Source organism: Equus asinus, chromosome 22 (genome assembly GCF_041296235.1).
Source record: "Equus asinus isolate D_3611 breed Donkey chromosome 22, EquAss-T2T_v2, whole genome shotgun sequence".
NCBI classification, from domain to species: domain Eukaryota; kingdom Metazoa; phylum Chordata; class Mammalia; order Perissodactyla; family Equidae; genus Equus; species Equus asinus.
In genome coordinates, this window is record NC_091811.1 from 16,214,029 (window position 1) to 16,231,391 (window position 17,363).

General features: G+C 47.5%; 1 protein-coding gene across 1 annotated transcript in view; it reads left to right on the top strand.

Moving 5' to 3' along the window:
• CCND2 (cyclin D2) overlaps positions 1 to 17,354 on the top strand; it is a 30,112-nt gene extending 12,758 nt beyond the window's left edge. Inside the window, exons 4-5 of the mRNA XM_014841754.3 lie at positions 2,274 to 2,422; positions 11,943 to 17,354. Coding sequence (XP_014697240.1) covers positions 2,274 to 2,422; positions 11,943 to 12,092 — 299 coding nt within the window. The 3' untranslated portion in view covers positions 12,093 to 17,354. The remainder of the gene's footprint in view (positions 1 to 2,273; positions 2,423 to 11,942) is intronic.
• The last annotated feature ends 9 nt before the right edge of the window (positions 17,355 to 17,363 follow it).

A 17,363-nucleotide genomic window follows, 5' to 3' on the forward strand; every position in this document is an offset into this window, starting at 1 on the left:
CCAGCAGCTCTTTCTCTTGCCACCGGAGCACTCTGCCTGGTCTGTGCCACTCTGAGCTGCCGAGAGGCAGCCATGTTCATGCACACCGTGCTCCCCAATTCTGGGGGCAGGGGACAGTGTCTCCAGGGGAACTCCCCACAGCAGTTTCCTAGCAAAGCAAGAAGGGAGGTAGAGTCCTTCTGGGCAACTCTAGCACCTGCTGTACCCCAGGACTGCCCATATAAACTCTCTGGCTTCCAGAAGTTAATTAATTTGCTAAAAATAGGAGTTGGTTTTGCATGCAGCAGAACAACAAAGATAGGCATGTGTGAGGTGTGCTTCCTGGTCCAAGGCCTTGGGCAGAGATGCCCTTCCCTGCCAGATGCTCCCAACCAGTGCCTCTGGGCCCAGGGCCATGGGCTGGCTGCCTCATCTGCATTATGAGTGTCACAGGGGAAAGCTAACAAGGTTATTGGGCAGAGAAACAGTCTCCTGTGACCCCATGTGGAAGAGACCTCCAGTAGAGCAGGAGGCAGAGAGGCTGGCTTTGTCACCAGCCAAGGGGATAGATAAGGCACTGGAGGAGTCAGTGGAGAGCAGGTTCTGGGTGGAACGCCACAATATATGTCCCTCAAGAGGTAGAAATGTGAGTGGGCTGAGGGAAGGAAGCCCAGGAGAAAGCTGGCCAGAGGGCCAGGCCCGCTCTGTTCGTGGGTCTTGGCAGAGGTGGGAGGGAGGGCGTGTGCATGGTCTGGGGTCCCGCAGTGTTTCTAAGACCACCACCAACTTGATGCTGGATGGTGACATCACTAATATGGGTGCTTGCATGGGTGTATTGTTACAAGAGGAAGAAGGAGAAATATTAAGTTGACTGTTTTTCTAGATTCAACCTAATATTTATGCTGTAATGTGGAACATGACCCATGTCTTCCCTCTGAACCCTCCCTTCTGACCCCCTCCCACTCTACGTACAGCAAACTCAATGGAGTATGCTAAAACTAGAGAGAGCGTGCTGTGGAAGATGGGCTCCCCTCCAAGACCGTTAATAGGATGAGTGATGAAACGACAGCCTCTTTAACATACAGCACAGGGCAGGGGAGAGGGCAGTTCAGACCCTCAGAAGTCTCAGGTTTCTCACCCACAACGTGAGGGTAATAATTGTGTGTACCTTACATGGTTGACGTGCAGCTGAAACGGGACATAACGTGTAAGGTACTGTGTGTTGGTTGGTGGTAGCTGTCAGCGGCACTAACAGGAGTAAGGTGTAGGTTTCCTTCTCTTGTGTTGATGGATGGAGCAGTGGCTGATCTTGGTCACCAGCCCCTTTTGGGGAGCGCTCAGAGGAAATTGAGGGTTTGGTCTCCCAAGCTGAGCTCTCTAGTGCTAGGAGCATCCTCTTGGAGAAACGGAAGTGGAGGGGGTTTGAGCCCCTCAAATTTCTTCTCATTGTGCACTTCTCTCTAGCAAACCACTCTTTTTTTTCCCAGCAAGAAAATGGAATTTTTAGGTCCGAGAGTCATAAAATCTAAACCAGCTTATCCATCTGGTTATGGTGCAATGGTTAATCTTGGGTGCGTGATTAAATTCCCCTTCTCTCTCCTAATGTCCTGAGGTCCTTGGCATTGGGCTAGAAGTTGGGAATTGTGTGAAGCTCGGCTCCCACCATCTCGTTCCCTCTGTTGCTGCTTCTCTCACTTCATTTCGTTTTTTAAATAAAATCGTCTTGTTTGGGGCTACATTAGTCCTTGATTCCTGTCCAGAGAATGTGGCAAAATTACATCAGGATTACTGTTCTTCATAAAATTTTACCTCCTCCTTCCCACATCTAGAACCCTTGGTTTGTCCCACTTATGTGGCACGTGGGCTGTCTCATCTGTATTGGTCTCAGGCCTCCTTGCTCTGCTCCTGCCGTCACCCCCAGAGGAGACCGTGTCTCACTCACCTTCCTCCCAACCAGGGCCGAGAATAGTCCCTTGCACACACTCGCCCCTCACAGGATTGTGGGGCTGAGAGTTGGGGACCCTGAGTCCTCTGTGAATTCACTGTGTGCACTCAGATAAACTCTGCCTTCCCTGCCGCAGTCTCCTCCTTTCAAATCGAACCACCACAGTGAGGTGGCAAATAAATAAATGGTGTCTTGGGAAGGAAAGAGTCAAGAGAGGATGCGTCTGTAGGGTAAGGGGTCACTTGTACAGCTGACCTGCCACCATCCTATTTCTGAGTGTCTTCAGGCTGGGGAGCTCCTGGAGCCAGATTCTTGCTGTGCCCTGACCTTCTGCCTCTTGTTCTCACAGACTTTAAGTTCGCCATGTACCCGCCATCGATGATCGCAACTGGAAGTGTGGGAGCTGCCATCTGTGGGCTCCAGCAGGATGAGGATGTGAGCTCGCTGACTGGTGATGCCCTGGTAGACCTGCTGGCCAAGATCACCAACACAGACGTGGTAGGTGGCAGCCATCATCTTGGTTAGGACCAGACGTCTCTTTTGTCAGCTCAGGGAAAGAGACAGTTGGTTTGACGATGATGTGTCAGAGGTATATTTTTTTTGTGGTTGGTTTCCGTTTTCTAAGATCAACATCCAAGGGAGTACAAAACTCAGGTGTGGCCTTCTTGTAAGGTTTCAAAAACCTGTGCACCATCTCATAGAGAAAAGAACTTAGCGAGTAGATACAGAGGGAAGGGAGGGCTCTTTCCTAGTTTTCCTTTATGGCCTGGGCTTCCCAATGGGTCTGAAGTGTTGCTTAATTTCCATTTATGTCCACGTTGTCAGGCTGCCTCTCCTCCACAGTGTGGAGCTTTTGTGTCTGCTCACACACGCTGAGGCTGGAAGGCACAGAGAGAAGGGACAGCTAGAGCCAGGATCAGCTGCACTGAACGGAGTGGAGATGCAAGAAGCGCCCCACCACGAGAGTGGTGCCCACCCTTGACGAACCTCTCAGCCCCGCCCGTCTCTCACTTCCCTTTTGTTCAGTGTGGTAATGGATTCAAAAGCGCTCTTAAAAGAATACAGTGCCCAATGAATTCAAGGAACTATTATTAGCTATAGATTTTTCCCCTGTGTGTGCCCTGTGGACAGCCCACAGGCTGTAATTCTGGTTGGCAGAATCTGAAGCTCCTTAGAAGAAGAAAGGTTTTGAGACAGACCAGGGTTAAGTGAGGCTCTGAGTCAGCTGGTTGGAAGTTGCAAACCTCGGAAGGTTAGAGCCAGGGTGGTTCTGAGAGGTCAGAAGCAGTTCCTATAGTTTCTGCGGGAGTGCAGAGGGCAGAGGTCACAGGCCTGGGGGAGGGGAGGGCAGCAGCGGAGCTGGGGCTAGAACCTGGAAGCTCTGACGCCTGCCCTGGGAACTTTGCACTCCACCCTTGCAGCAGCTCCTGGAATCTTTTTGTCTGAAAAAGGCCTTCGGTTTAAAGGCGACTGAGAGAGGGGTGACAGCTCGGAGGCCTTCCCGCGAGTCACCATGGAAGGGCCCAAGAATGCAGGGGAACTTCGTGATGACTCCCTCGGGACGTGCCTGGGGGATTCGGAACACCCCGCGATGGGAATATATTGAGTTAAGGGATGATGTGGTTCACAGGCCTGGCTGATGCCTCCACCAGGGACGCTGAGCAGAAGGTCAAACGTCGAGAGCCTGAGGCTGCAGTTTGCTGGCTTTCTCATCCACCCGCCTCTGTCTTGCCTTGGCATTTATTACCATCTCAGGGAAATGGCTCAGGGAGGTGTTGAAGGGCGTGAGGGAACAAACGTGGGTCCTCCTCTGAAACAGTTCTCAGATATGCTTTTAATATGCTGGCTCCAACACATAGGCTTTTTAAATGTGGTTTCCAAAATCCGGATTGAAAAGACCCCTCCCGTGCAGCTTCACGTGAAGAATGCCTTCTGAATCCTCTAGAGACAAATCTTGGACAGAACTTAACATTTATAGAAATGTTACGCTTCCTTCCTTTTCTGAATATCTCCTATTAAGGCTGCCTTGCAAAAAGGACTCCCAACCAGCTTCAGACAAGCCCTTCCTCGACCCCCAGAGACAAAAATGTCAGTGACAAGAGTTTGACCCCCAGGCATTGTAACCTCTTTCAGATATTTATAGACCTGCTCTGATTGGCTGATTGCCCCACCCGGTCTCCAGCCTTCTTCCTTATCTCTTTGTCTCCCTTTATTGGTTTCAGATGGACAGAGCTCACTCCTGGGGTGCCACTGAGGCTCTTGGGCTATGCTTTGCTTTTCAGGACTGCAATCCACTCTCTCATTTCATCCCGGAGAAACTGCTGGCCCTTTCCAGATACTATGTAGCCAGTCTGTTCAAGTCAGCTGTCAGACTGAGTTGAATGGATACAAAACCAGCTTAGAGGTCTCCTCCAATAAATAAATCCCAGCTATTAACCTGGAGATGCAGGCATGTGCCTCATTCTCACCAGTGGACCCAGGGTTAAACATTTTAATATTAAAACCCACGCATGAACATAGTAGAATATAAAATTCATACCACTGTTTCAGATAACATCTTGAGACCTCAGTAAATTCCAAGCTTACCTCTACTCCCCAGAGGCTGGTTCACTCTCTCCCTGGGAGCGTTCTTAGTGGAAAGGCTTGCGCAGCAGCGGGCCGGGCTTTCTGTGTCTGCCTAACTTCCAAGTGCTAAGTCTGCCCCCATCCACCAGCCTGTGTGTGCTGAAGAGCTGAAGCCCAGAGTGAAGGCATATGAAAGGACTAGAATTTGGAAGGCGTTAGCATTTGGAGGGAGGTGAGTTTTGCTTCCTGAGCTCTGTTTACCATTTCGTGAGTCAAGAAGTGGTGTATTGCAAGCACTCACTCTCCATTCGTTTCTGCAAGTATTTATTAAAGGCCCACTTGTTGCAGACTATTGCATGATGAGCAAGCCATAATAGATGAGCCAGTCATGGACCCAAGGCATGGCAGAAGTTGGGGTGGGTGGCTGGTGCGTGGAAAGTGAAAGATGAGGCTCCTGCCTTCAAGGAACCTAGCAATGCTAGGGAGAATCAAGAGTAAAGCGTGTAACACCCTAGCAAATGAAGATTGTAAATGAACAGGTACCAGAAAATGTGTTAGATCTATAAATGCAGTAGGAAATCACCTCAGAGGAAGGAGCTCACCAGGCCTGATGTAAAAACACAGGCCTCCCGGCAGAGTAAACTTGGTGATAGAAAATATCCTTGGAATGGAGAAACAAAATGTGGTATGTACATGCAAGGAAACACTGTTCAACCTGGCTGATACACGCTACGACGTGGGTGAGCCATGGAAACATGCTCAGTGAAATAAGCCGGGCACAAAAAGACAAATATTATATAATTCCACATAGACAAGGTACCTAGAATAATCAAATTCGTGGAGAAAGAAAGTGGAATAGAGGTTACCAGGGCCCAGGCTGTCAGGGAAATGGGGGAGTTAGTGTTTAGTGGGGATGCAGTTTCAGTTTGGGAGGATGAAAAAGTTCTGGAGATGGAGAGTAGTGATGGTTGCACAACAATGTGAATGTACTTAATGTTGCTGTATGCTTAAAACTGATTAAGATGGTAAATTTTATGTTATGTATATTTTGCCACAATAAAAAAAGTACATATGTGTACACACACACACACACACACACACACACACACACAGACACGGACCGCATTTTGTCCCCCTGGCTCTAATGCACTAACACATAGGAATCAGGAAGAGCTGACGTTTCACCCTAGGATCCCTGCCGTTCTGTGCTTGCCCAGGCACCTTGTTGTTTGTGACCTCTGCAAGCTTACAGTGTTCTCTGCCCATGGATTGGCAAGGATCAGACTGTTGAAGGAGGGTTTCACCCTGATTCCTTTGAAACGCCAGACAAGTCTCTTGGGCTCGTTGGCCAGCGGCAGATAGCTTTGATAGGAGGGACCCATGCAGCTCTAAGAAAGCTGGTCTTTGTTGCTCCCTCTCGTTGCCAAAATAAACCGGAACGCTTCATTCCAAAGAGAAAGCTGAGTGAGAAGCCTGACAGTTTTACAGGGAATGAAAGTCTCAGAGGGTGGTATATTTTAAGTACTTTTTCCTTCCACTCGTAAGTGTTGCTAAAAACAGACACCAGCCAGAGAAGCAGTTCTGGCTTTTAGGGGAACTTCTACCGGGGCTTCCGTTGCCAAGGGTAAGTTTGAGAGGGGGATCGACTGTCCCGGTTCCCCAGTGAACCTCTCCCTGCTGAATCGGGGTTCCTCTTCCGTCCCCGGGCACTCTGCTCACGCTGTGTGCCAGCGTTTATCTCACTGTTCACTTGTCTATAGAACCTCTTGAACAACACCCAACTTTTACTCAGCTCTTTATCCCGAGCCCCTGGCAGAGCCACTGGGGAATGATGCTGAAGAGGGAGGGAGGGAGGAAGGACAGAACGGAGGACAAAGGGTGGCAGATGGGGTTCGAGTGTTTTTCTCATTCTCTGCTCTCCCCGTGTCTGTTGGAAAGGTATTTCTTCACATAAATTATATGTCAGGGTCTTCTGAGTTTTACCTGATTTTATCTTAGAACAAGTCGCTTCATTTTCACGTGACACAGTTTTGCTAAATAATTCACTAAGGAAAAAGTAGAATTGAGGCTCACAAGCCATGAAGATGTTGTGAAGTTTCTGGAAGCTGTTGAACAGAACAGACAGAAGCTCTAGTCATATGGCCATTATATTTATCCTTTTCTACCTAGGTTACGTCTAAAGTCTCTCATATTCTAAAATATTGCCCAGAGAAGATGCCAGGATCTTCTTGCTTAGGGTCGTCCTGGCATGCTATGATCCTGGTTGTCTGAGCTATTATCAAACATTTAGTGGTGCCGTGGAAGAAGCCTGGATATTGACCACCTGTTCTCTGTGGGAGATGCTGTTCCCCAGCATTGTGTCTTGGTCCTTCTTAGCTAGAAACACCAGTCCTCTCACACACACCTTGTTCTAGAGCCCCCTGTATCACTGAGACTATCCTTGGTGAACTTTTCAGGGCCTGTGGTCGAGAACCTTGTGAAGAGTTGCCGGGAGGGGAGCTGGGGGTGGGGCGGTGGAGGGGATAGAATTGGAGCTGGTGCTTCCCTCTCCTGCCTTATTTTTCCTGCGGGCCTCATTTGGTATGCAAGGAAATCGGCCAAACAGCCTGTGAAGAAAGGCAGAATGAGATAGTTTCCTAAGTTGTCTCTGCCTGAGTTGGCCGGGGTCCGGGGCTCATTCAGCCCTTTGTCCCCGTGTTGAGTGCAGTGCGTGTGTGGTGACAATGGAGTGATGCAGATACACTGGGGGCTAATGGGAGGAGTTCCGTCAGCCCATTCATGGGGGCCGAGGAGGGTGCAGGGCGCAGAGCTTGAGCCAGCGAGCAGAGGAAGTCGGAGGCCCGTGTAACAAGCCGGAGATCACAAACACTGCTGTCAGGGCTCCGAGGCTGGGGGCGCGCAGAGGAGGGGCCTATCATCATCGAAGTTGGAGGCTTGCCCGACCTCCAGCGCTGTGGAGTGCCACCTGTCCAGGCTGACAGACGAGCATTATGGCTCTCCTTTTAATCAGCTTAATTTGGGGCATCTTAACACAATGGCTGGTGCTTTGGGAGGCTGCCGGAAAGCAGAGGTCCCAGAGCCGCTGCACTTTACATGCACGTAGCATCTTTTCATTGGAGGCTCTGTCGGGTTTTTTCCGGCCACTTGGGCTGTGTCTCCCTTTCTTGGAGATTCTCTGCCCTGTATCTCTTTACTTAGAGCTGGGAAGAAGCAGAAGTTCATAGGGAAAAGAGTTCTGAAATTGAAGGCTTGCCCTTCTAAGGGCAGGCTTAGCTTCTAACTAGATGTAGCTGGGGGACGAGCCAGGCTTCAGTTCAGTCCTCTAGCTGTAAAATGAGAGCATCTGGCTGTTTGATTGATCTCCAAAAGCCCTTTGGACCCCCAAATTCTCACATTCTGTAATTATCCGTGTGTGTCGTCTTATAATTCTGCCCTTTGGGAATACTGTAACTCCACTCTTCTCCAGCCTTGCCTCCTTTCCGCTTCAGGCTCTTCAACGTGCCTCCCTTCCATTTCCTTCTCTCCTGGCCTCCTGGCACAAGCAGCCTTGCGGATTTGAGGCAGGGCTCTTCTTTCCCGCAGGTTACCGCCTCCCCACCCCAGTCCCAGGCACCCTGCTGCCCTGCTCCTTGGGAGACTGGGAGCTCCTTGGGCAAGAATGGGGCTGTGTGGAGTTGGCGTGTCTGATTGAAGGTAATGGCACCACCACATGTTCTTCTCTTCCTTCACTTTCCACCAGCTCACAGGAAATTCACATGCTCGTTGTAAGTCCAAGAAGGGTTCCTACGGTGCTAAATGAGGGTATCAAAATGCAGATAGTGAGCTCTCTCTCAAGGAAGGGGGATGCTGATTTCTTTCTCGCCACCATCTCAGAGTAGAATGTTCAACATTGTGAACACAAGACAGGGTCTTCCCCTTAAGGAGTTTTTCATCCAGCTAAGAACGAGAGATCTACACAGTTGAAAATTGAGCTGGTAATAGCCAAGTTGTGAACAAGTGGAACGTGAAGGAGGGTTAGGCAGAGAGCTTTCCAGGAATGGGGGACATGGTTTACCCCAGAGAGGTTTAGCTTCCTGCTGTGTCACAGATGAATCTAGAAGAGAGCAGGGAATGGGGTTTAGGGTCCTTCATTTCTGGGGTAACTGCTGTAGTCATCATTTTTCTCTTCGAGTAAGAGGTATCAAAGGTCAAGAGCTGGCCATAGTAATGATTTAGATTGAAGTTAAAATGGGGCTGAAGAAAGGAAAGAGAGTATATGTTTTATATGAAATCTTCCTTCATTTTATTCAGAAAAGCCTATACATGTGTTCTTGGCTGGAAATTACATAAATGTGACACTTGATACATGTGATATCTTGAAGTCCCATGGCTCTGAAAGTCCAGTAGAAGTGACTGCCAAATGTCCCAGCCCTCAGAACTGTCCCGTTAAGAGCTCAGGCTGCTGGAAGGGGAGGCCGAATACCAGCAACAGTAGGAACATTGACGACTCCAAAGGGAAGACCCTGCATGGCCTGAAAGCAAGTTCTTTAGCTCTCTGGAGCCCCTGTCTCCTCATTTGAAGGACTATCCATCTCAGGGATGCTGGTGAGCTAACGTAGTGATGATCATGGCGTCCTGAGCTGCTCCTGTTACTGAGGTGGAAAGTGTGCTGACCCAGATTACCTCTCTGTGGGGCCAAATTAGAGCCTCTGAAGGAGAGCCAGACAGGATTGGCCAGGAGGCTCTGGGTTTCTTATTGGGGGGCATTGGCTTCCACACGAACTTCGTATCAGCAAGTCTTCACCAAGTTGCTGTGCCACGTGAAGCTTTCTTTAAAAAGCCCTCATTGCTGGCACCTAAGAGGCATTTGTTTTTTAATTTAATTTAATGGTTCAGGGCTATCATCTGTCTGTACACAAAACACATATCTATCGTCCCTCAGTCAGCTGAGAATCCTGCCATCCTCTTTAGATAGCAGAAGCTCTTTCGTGCTGTATGCTCTGGTAGGATTTGCCTTCCACGGAGACAAGCATACAGTTACTATCTCTGTGCTACGGAGGGGCTCTGATTCATTCCCCCTGCCTCCTAGAAAAAAACTTTAAACATATCTTCAAGAGCTCCTCAAGGACCTCTGTAGTGGGGGACCTCACACAGGAGCTGCCTGGATTCAGCTCATTAGTACCTGCAAGAAAAAAAAGAAAGAGGAAAATAATATTCACGTAAACTCTGTGGTTCAGCATTCCTCAGTAAGGGGTGCACGGGAGGAAAGGAAGGTGCTTGAGACGTGAGACCCGTTGCTGTGCTCCCGCGTCTCCGCTCCTGCTCACTTCTGGGGGTGGGGGCATCTTAGGAAGATTCCAGAGTTTGAAGATGGTTTTATGCTGCCAACATGGCCCCTAAGAACAAGTCGGCTCCTTCAGATGGTGCTCCAATGGAGAACGAGCTGTCTATTTCAGCTTTGAAAGGAAAACTGACAGAGTTGGACTCACTGTCCGTCTCTTAATGGAGGACCTTCTCAAGAGTAGTTTGGACGATAGGCATTTTTTGCCAGTAGCTTTGGCTTTTTAAGATTGACTTTTGTAGATTATAAGGCTTTAAAGTTTTTAGATATCTTCTGCTGAAATGCAAGTGCCCTTAGAAGCATATGCCTTCATCCTTCACCACCTAAGCGCCTTCGGGAAGTGGTGAGTGAGCTAGGAGCACAGCTGCTGCAGGCTGGGCCCCAGAGGAGGAGCATGGGAAAGACCAGGGCAAGGGGGCCAGGCGAGGCCATAGGTTTCTAATCACAGGTTCAGGGGGTCAGACAGGGTGGAGGCCGTGAGCAGGAGATGCCACGGAAAAGGTTGAGAGATGTCCATGGTTTGCCAGTCCCCGACTCCTCAGCTTGTTTAGGGTGGCACACAGACCTCTGTGGCAGGGTCTGTCTTGTTCGACACTCAATCCCTGGTGCCAGACACACAGTGGCCCCTTCACCAATCTGGACCAAATGCTAATCTGTACCCCATTTTAAAGAAATCTAAAGAATTCTTTCAGATTCCAGGACTGATTTATTGCTGTTCACGATAAATGGTTATCATTTATTGAACTTAGCACTTTGTATATGTGGCCTCAGTGGATCGTCACTCTGTGACCACTTTGTTATCCTCATTTCACAAGTGAGGAAAGTGACAGAGAAGTTCAGTAATGTAGCTGCTGCCCGCAAGTGTGGCGGGTGACTAGCAAGTGCCACCTTCCCTCTCTTCCTTCTGACACTCCAGGTGAGATTTCATCTCTGCCCTTAGCACTCAGGCTGCTCTTGTCCCTAATTTTAATTTTCACGAAAAGCTGTAGTTGGAAGTTTGAAACGGTCGACAGATAGGAAGGGAAAATTTGGGGCAATGGAAACTTGGTTCCTCAGTCATTAACTCTACCTTTATTTTAGATCTTCGGAAAATAAAGATAATGCTTTTGTGCTTGGCAAACATTAACTTCTGGGCAGTGAAAATTGCACAGTGGAACAGACAAGAGGGAAGCATATATTAAACTGTGGGAAGACCCAGGCAGGATCTATCTAACAGATTTCCCATATGTATATGCCGGTAAGGGAGTGCAGAAAGGCGGCCTTGCAGAGGAGAGAGGCTGGGAAGTATCTACTAGGAGCAGTTTCTTGAGCTCACACACCACTTGCTAGCCTGAACCATCATCCCTTTCTCGTGACACCACGAATTGCCATGGCATCCAACTAACAGAAGCTTCTGCCTGGGGCAAACACGCTCCAAATTTTCCCTACCAAATATAGACTAATATCAAAGCAATGCTGCAAATTCTTGCGTATTCCCAAACTGGACAGCTCAAGTGTCCAGAATTTTGTAAACATTCTGTGTTGTATTTTTATCAGAGTTGAGGGAGTGGCAAATAAGCAGAAAAACAGAGATTTTTTTCGTTTTAAGCGCTTAATGCAGTTTCTGTGAAGGTTAGTACCGTTCAATCCATCCTCTTCCTTCTTATCTATTCCTCACATCCTACATTTGTCTGGTCCTGGAGCACTGTCTGTAGTCCTGGCTGTCCTCTTTTCTCTGTCTCCTCCCAACTTCCCCAAGCAGAAAGCATCTGGTTGGCCCTTTGTTCACCAGGTGCTCCATGTCCATAAATGGCTCCTCATCTAGGCCAGCGCTTCTCAGAGTCTCACGTGCATCCCAATGACTCGGGCTTCTGCTAACATGCAGGTTCTGATTAGATTGATCTGGAGTGGGCTGAGATTCTGCGGTTCTAACAAGCTCCCAGGTGATGCTGATGCTGCCAGCCCACGGACCCCACCTGGAGGAGTGAGGTTCCATGGCACTGCACGAACACATCTCCTTCACTTCATAGTTATTTCTGCTGGAAAACTAGCACGGAATTATGCAAGGCTTGAATTGTGTATGTTTTCTTCATGAAATGCTCTGTGCACTGTTGATCTCGCTAACAGCTCTGGTCTGGACCATTCTCCTTGTAGGATTGCCTCAAAGCCTGCCAGGAGCAGATTGAGGTGGTGCTGCTCAACAGTCTGCAGCAGTTCCGTCAGGACCAGGGGGATGGATCCAAGTCGGAGGATGAACTGGACCAAGCCAGCACCCCTACAGACGTGCGGGATATTGACCTGTGAGGATGTCAGTCGGGCCGAACGGGAGAGACATGTTCAAATCTTCTCTCTCCTTCTCTCTGATTGTGTTTTGTTCTTTATGTTTTAGGATGAAACTTAAAAAAAAAAAAAAAAAATTCTGCCCCCGCCTAGATCGTATTGAAAGATCTTTTAGAAGTGAGAGAAAACGGTCCTATAAAAATGGAATAATTAAAAGCATTTGGTGCCTATTTCAAGTACAACAGAAGGGAATTCCTTGTATATGCGAACAGTTATTGTTTGATTATGTTAAAAGTAATAGTAAAACGCTTACAGGAAAACCTGCAGAGTAGCTAGAGAAAATGTACGCCTGCAACATGGGAACAAATTAGAGGAGGCTTTTTTTTTCATGTTATGAACTAGCACATATACACCCCTTTTAGTATAATTTCAAAGAAGTGCGTATGCCACTTATGGCATGATTAGATTGCAAAGCAATGAACTCAAGAAGGAATTAGAAATAAGGAGGGACGTGATGGGGTGGGAGTCCAATCTCTCAACGTGACCGAACCATTTTGGATGTAGAAACACCTTTGCTCTCGGACACCTGTTTGTTGCTAAGTCAGGAGCATTGCTGGGTCTCTCGTTAGAAACTCTTGCTGTCTACAGTAGCTGCTACCTAGAAAGGATGTTTAATTTTGCCAGTTGGACACAGGTGATTGGATCCTGGGCTTCGCGGTTTTGACATCTTGCTTCTTCTTCCAAACATGGTTCATTGCAGACACCACTGTATTCTTATCTAAACGGGCAATCTAGCTATGGGCCATAACCAAAACTCAGACGAAATGGAGGCAGATGGAGATCAAGGGTGGGATGTGGAGTGGAATCTTTTCTCTTGATGTATTAAAGACAGTAATGTGACCTTGGCATCCCTTATTAGGAAAAAACTAATTTTTGGTGCTGATTGGCATGTCTGGTCCACAGAGTAGCATTGTTATAAACCATTCCATTCGAAAAGCACTTTGAAACATTGTTCCCGAGGGATAGATGGGATGGTTTATGCAAATCGTGCTGAAGAGACTCCTCCCCTTTTTCTCCTCTGCCCCTTTCCGTCCTGACCCCGGTCGGGTAACTGTTCACTTCTGGTATCTGACGTTCTTTGGTACATAGTTCTGGTATCCCTGCCGGGACTCGAGAGACACCCCTTTCCGCTGACATTCCCATCACAACATTCCTCAGAAAAGCCTAAAAACAAAGATCTGTTACCAATTTGATGGCACAGAAGGATCTTAATTCCCACCCATATACTTCTTCTCTGGACATGGAAAGAAAAGTTATTGCTGGGCAAAGACGGACAGCTGAGCATCACAGTGCCGCTTTTGTTCCCTTTTCCGTTTTTTGTTAATTTCATTGCAAAGTTGTATTCAGCGTACTTGAATTTTTTCCTTTCCACTTCTTAGATGCATTCAGTTAGCAAAGAGGTTGGAGCAACAATTTTTTTTTTTGCACAATTATTAATTGACAGGTAATGAAGCTATTAAAATATTTGCCTTTTTTAAGTAAAAAAGAAAAATCAGAACAGGGCTACCTTGAAGAATTATTTTATACACAGATTCTGCCTTGTTTCGTAGTATGAGGGTTGAGGATGGAGAAAAATCTAAGGGTCTCTTATTTTTCATTTTATTGTGTTCAGTTTTTATTATTATTTTTTTTTTTTTGCGCTGCTAAGAAGCTAAGATCATTCATCCTTATTCACGTTAACAGAACCTAGCTGTAAGGTTTCACAGAGTGTGCTGCTATTTTATAAACATTTTTATAATATATTATTTTACTGCTTAAATTCCAAGTCCTGAAGTAGATGGTTGAGATATGAGTTCTTCGTACTGGAAAAGCCCTTCCGTAGTTTGTTTTCTTCTGGTAGCATATTCATGGGTTTTTTTTTTTTTTTTTTCCTCTCTGATCACATTCTTCAAAGACAGAGTATTCTTTACCTCAGGTTTACTGGACAAAATCAATAGCGACAAAAGACAATGATTCACAGTTTTGTTTTCATAATACCTCACAACCGTACAGTTTCTGCTTGGGAGCCCATTAGTGTGGAGAAAGGGGCGGGAGGGGGCTGCGTGCCCCTCTCAGGTGGAAGGAGGGGTGAGTGTCCCCAGGGTCTCACACCCAGGGACCTGGTCAGTCATGAAGGTCATCGGGCTTCCGTTTTGACTCCGGTATCCTCATCATGATGGAAAAAATACAATTGAACCAAGGGATTTCCCCCCCCCCCCCCCCCCCCCAAGGCAGACCTTCAGCACAAACACTGACGCAGGACTAGGAAGTCACAATTTGCACTTAGGTCCCAAGTATCAGGAGACAGACGAAAAAGAATTCCAGCAGGCTATTTGGAAATCCTCACCTGGAGGCCCTTTCTAAAGCAGGCCTTTCATCTGCTTAGGGTCCTTTCATCTTGAAAGTTTCCCCATTCTCTTTTCCCTTCCCTGACATGGGCATTCCCAGGTTAGGATCATCTCAGAGGTTTTCTAAGTCTGAATCTGGGTACGTGAATCTGTGGCAGGCAGTGTTGTGGAGGTTCCTTCTCCCACCAGTCTCGGACTGCCAACAGGCAAGCACTATGCGAGGCCAGGTCCTCTGCTGAGGGTCACTCAGTGGTTTTCGGGTTTTAAATCGCATTGATTTGGCATGATTGGAAAAAATAGGCCAGATGAGTATTGGGTTGTTCGTGGAAGGGAGGTGGAAAGGCTGCTTCTCTACAGAGATGCAATTCTAGATGAGTCAGTCTCTCTTGGAGTGTGTTTAGAAGGGTTCAGGATTTGGTGAGTTAGCATGACCCTAAAATTCTAGGGAGTTTCTGGTGGGGCAGTGGGTGGTGAATTCCGAAGTTTTGGAGAGGAAAGCTGAGCAGCCAGTGTTTTCTCAAGAGCCCACTTTGCACAGGACTCTCTTCTGGGCCCTGAGGAGTCCCACAGAATGGAAAAAGGCATGGTCTCCAGAGTTCTTGGGAGTCTTGGAGCCTAAAGAGAAAACATGGTGCAGATTCATTTAACAGTGAGCCTCTAAGCTCAAACTGAAGCAGCAAATGAGAGAACCTGACAAATAAGGAAGGGAACAGGCCTACAGACTCTCCCTGCATCTGTAACTTTCCACTTTTCCTGGATCCCCGGGTACCACTGGGGCCTTCTAGCTGCTTCTCCTTCCCGGGGCTTAGAGTGATAAGAAGGTGTGGGGTTGATGATGGGGAAGGTGCTAGATTGGCTTTTCTTCTTGCTCCCTCCTTAAACAAAAGAAGGAACCCTGGATTTGTTAAAGTGGCTAATACCCTCTTGATCTTGGATCTTGGTTTCCTTGTAGGAATTTCTGTCCCAGGGGAGTTCAATTCTCCCCATGGATTTTTTTTTCTCTTTCTCATCTCCATCTAAAGGGGGTTCCAAACCTATTCTGGTCTTTTTTTTTTACCTTGTTGTCTTTCTGTTTCTTCTTTACTTCCTCCTCTCTGTGGTTTTTTTTCTTCTTTTATTTCTCCATCAGTGGGGGCTAAGTTGTTTCCCTAGCCTGCCAAATTTTGTTTGTTCCCCTATTTTGGCCAAATCCTAGGGGGGAAAATCCTAGTATGCCAAAAATATATGCTAAGCATAATTCAGTCCGTGCGGGTTCCTAACAGTCATGCAGCCTGCAGGTGGACGCAGGGGACAGATCCCTCGGCAGAATGTCTCCCCTGTGCTGAGAGGAGAGCTCCTCTGAGAAGGGGCTTCTCTTAGAGGACGCTTTATTCTGGAACTGCCCCAGGACCCCACTGAAGAGCTCACCATCTCTTACAGCCAGACCCCTGTGATTGCTGTGCAAGAGGCTCTCTCCTGCCTCTTTTAGCCCCCAGGTCAGGGGCCCACGCGGCCCGGAGAGGCAGCCCCAACCGCGGCACACCGCGATGCTCTGCGAGCAGAGCGGGCTGCTCTTCAGAGGCAGCCGTAGCTTTCCCGTGGCCCGGCGCCTGTGGGGCCCTTCCAGCCCACCCTGGGAGCTCTGGAACCCACAGGTTAAGCATGTTAGGCAGGATTGAGTGACTTTCTCAAAGAGGGCAGAGGAATTTTCTCTCCTTGGGTCACAGGGGGCAGGGATGGGAGAAGAAATAGACTTGCACCTTATATCCTGTAAATAATGATTTTCTAGTTCAAGAAGATAATATTGGTAGTGTGGGAATGGGACGTAGGAATGGGAGGAGGGCTGAGTAAGCCGGTTGGCTTCTAAGCCAAAAGGAGTCCTCTTTGTTTATCTTTGAGACAGTCCAACCCTGAGCATAGCTTTAAAAGGGAAATTAGTGCTGAGACGGTGAAGTCCCCTAAGCCAGCGTACTCCGGAGCTGTGGTGGGTGCAGGCTTCTGTCGGTGCGGGCTCCGGGCAGCTGTCAAGAGCTGCTCAGGCTGTCGTCAGTTTGTACAAAATAGGGCAGGAAGATTCAAGAGGATGTTTATGACTTCCTCATACCATGTGGCTTTTCACGATTCTGGATTCTGAACAACCCAGAACGGTCATTTCAGCCAGAACTGTTCTCCTACATTTGTGTGTCTCTGCTTTTAGACTTGGCTGGGCAGTCAGACCCGATTCTTGGCTCAGGTTTCAAGAAGCCATCAGCAAATGGACACATGCATGCTGGAGCTGCGGCATTTACTCCTTTGCCTGCAGCCCACTTTGGGGAAAAAAGTGCCTTACTGACTGTAGCCATTACAGTATCCAATGTATTTTGACAGGTGCCTGTCCTTAAAAAAATTTTTTTGTTTTTTATTTTTAATTGGTTTTAGTTCTCACTGGCCAACTCTTAAATCCCCAGCAAATCACTGGGCCATTGGATTTTTTCCATTATGTTCATTACCCTTGTACCATGTACCTCAGATCTCTCTCTCTCAGTTACAGTTTCTCATCTTGGACTTCTTTTATTATTATTATAATTTTTTTTTTTTTTGCTTTAAAACAAGTGTGATGCCATATCGAGTCAATGTTATTCTCTCACAATGTACTCTATAAGAGGTGTGGGTGTTTATTTGGTCGGGATGCTAGCAAGTGCTAAAGTAGCATGATCAGTATAAACAAAAGGTTTTTAGGAAGTATGGAAAAAATGTTTTATTGGCTATGATGGTGACATGGTATAGTCAGCTACCTTTTAAGAGGTCCTATCTGTTCAGTGTTAAGTGATTTAAAAAAAATAATAACCTGTTATTCTGACTAGCTTAAAGATGGATTTGAAAATGGTTTTGGATGCAATTAGGTTATGCTATTTGGACAATAAACTCACCTTGACCTAAATTCCCTGGC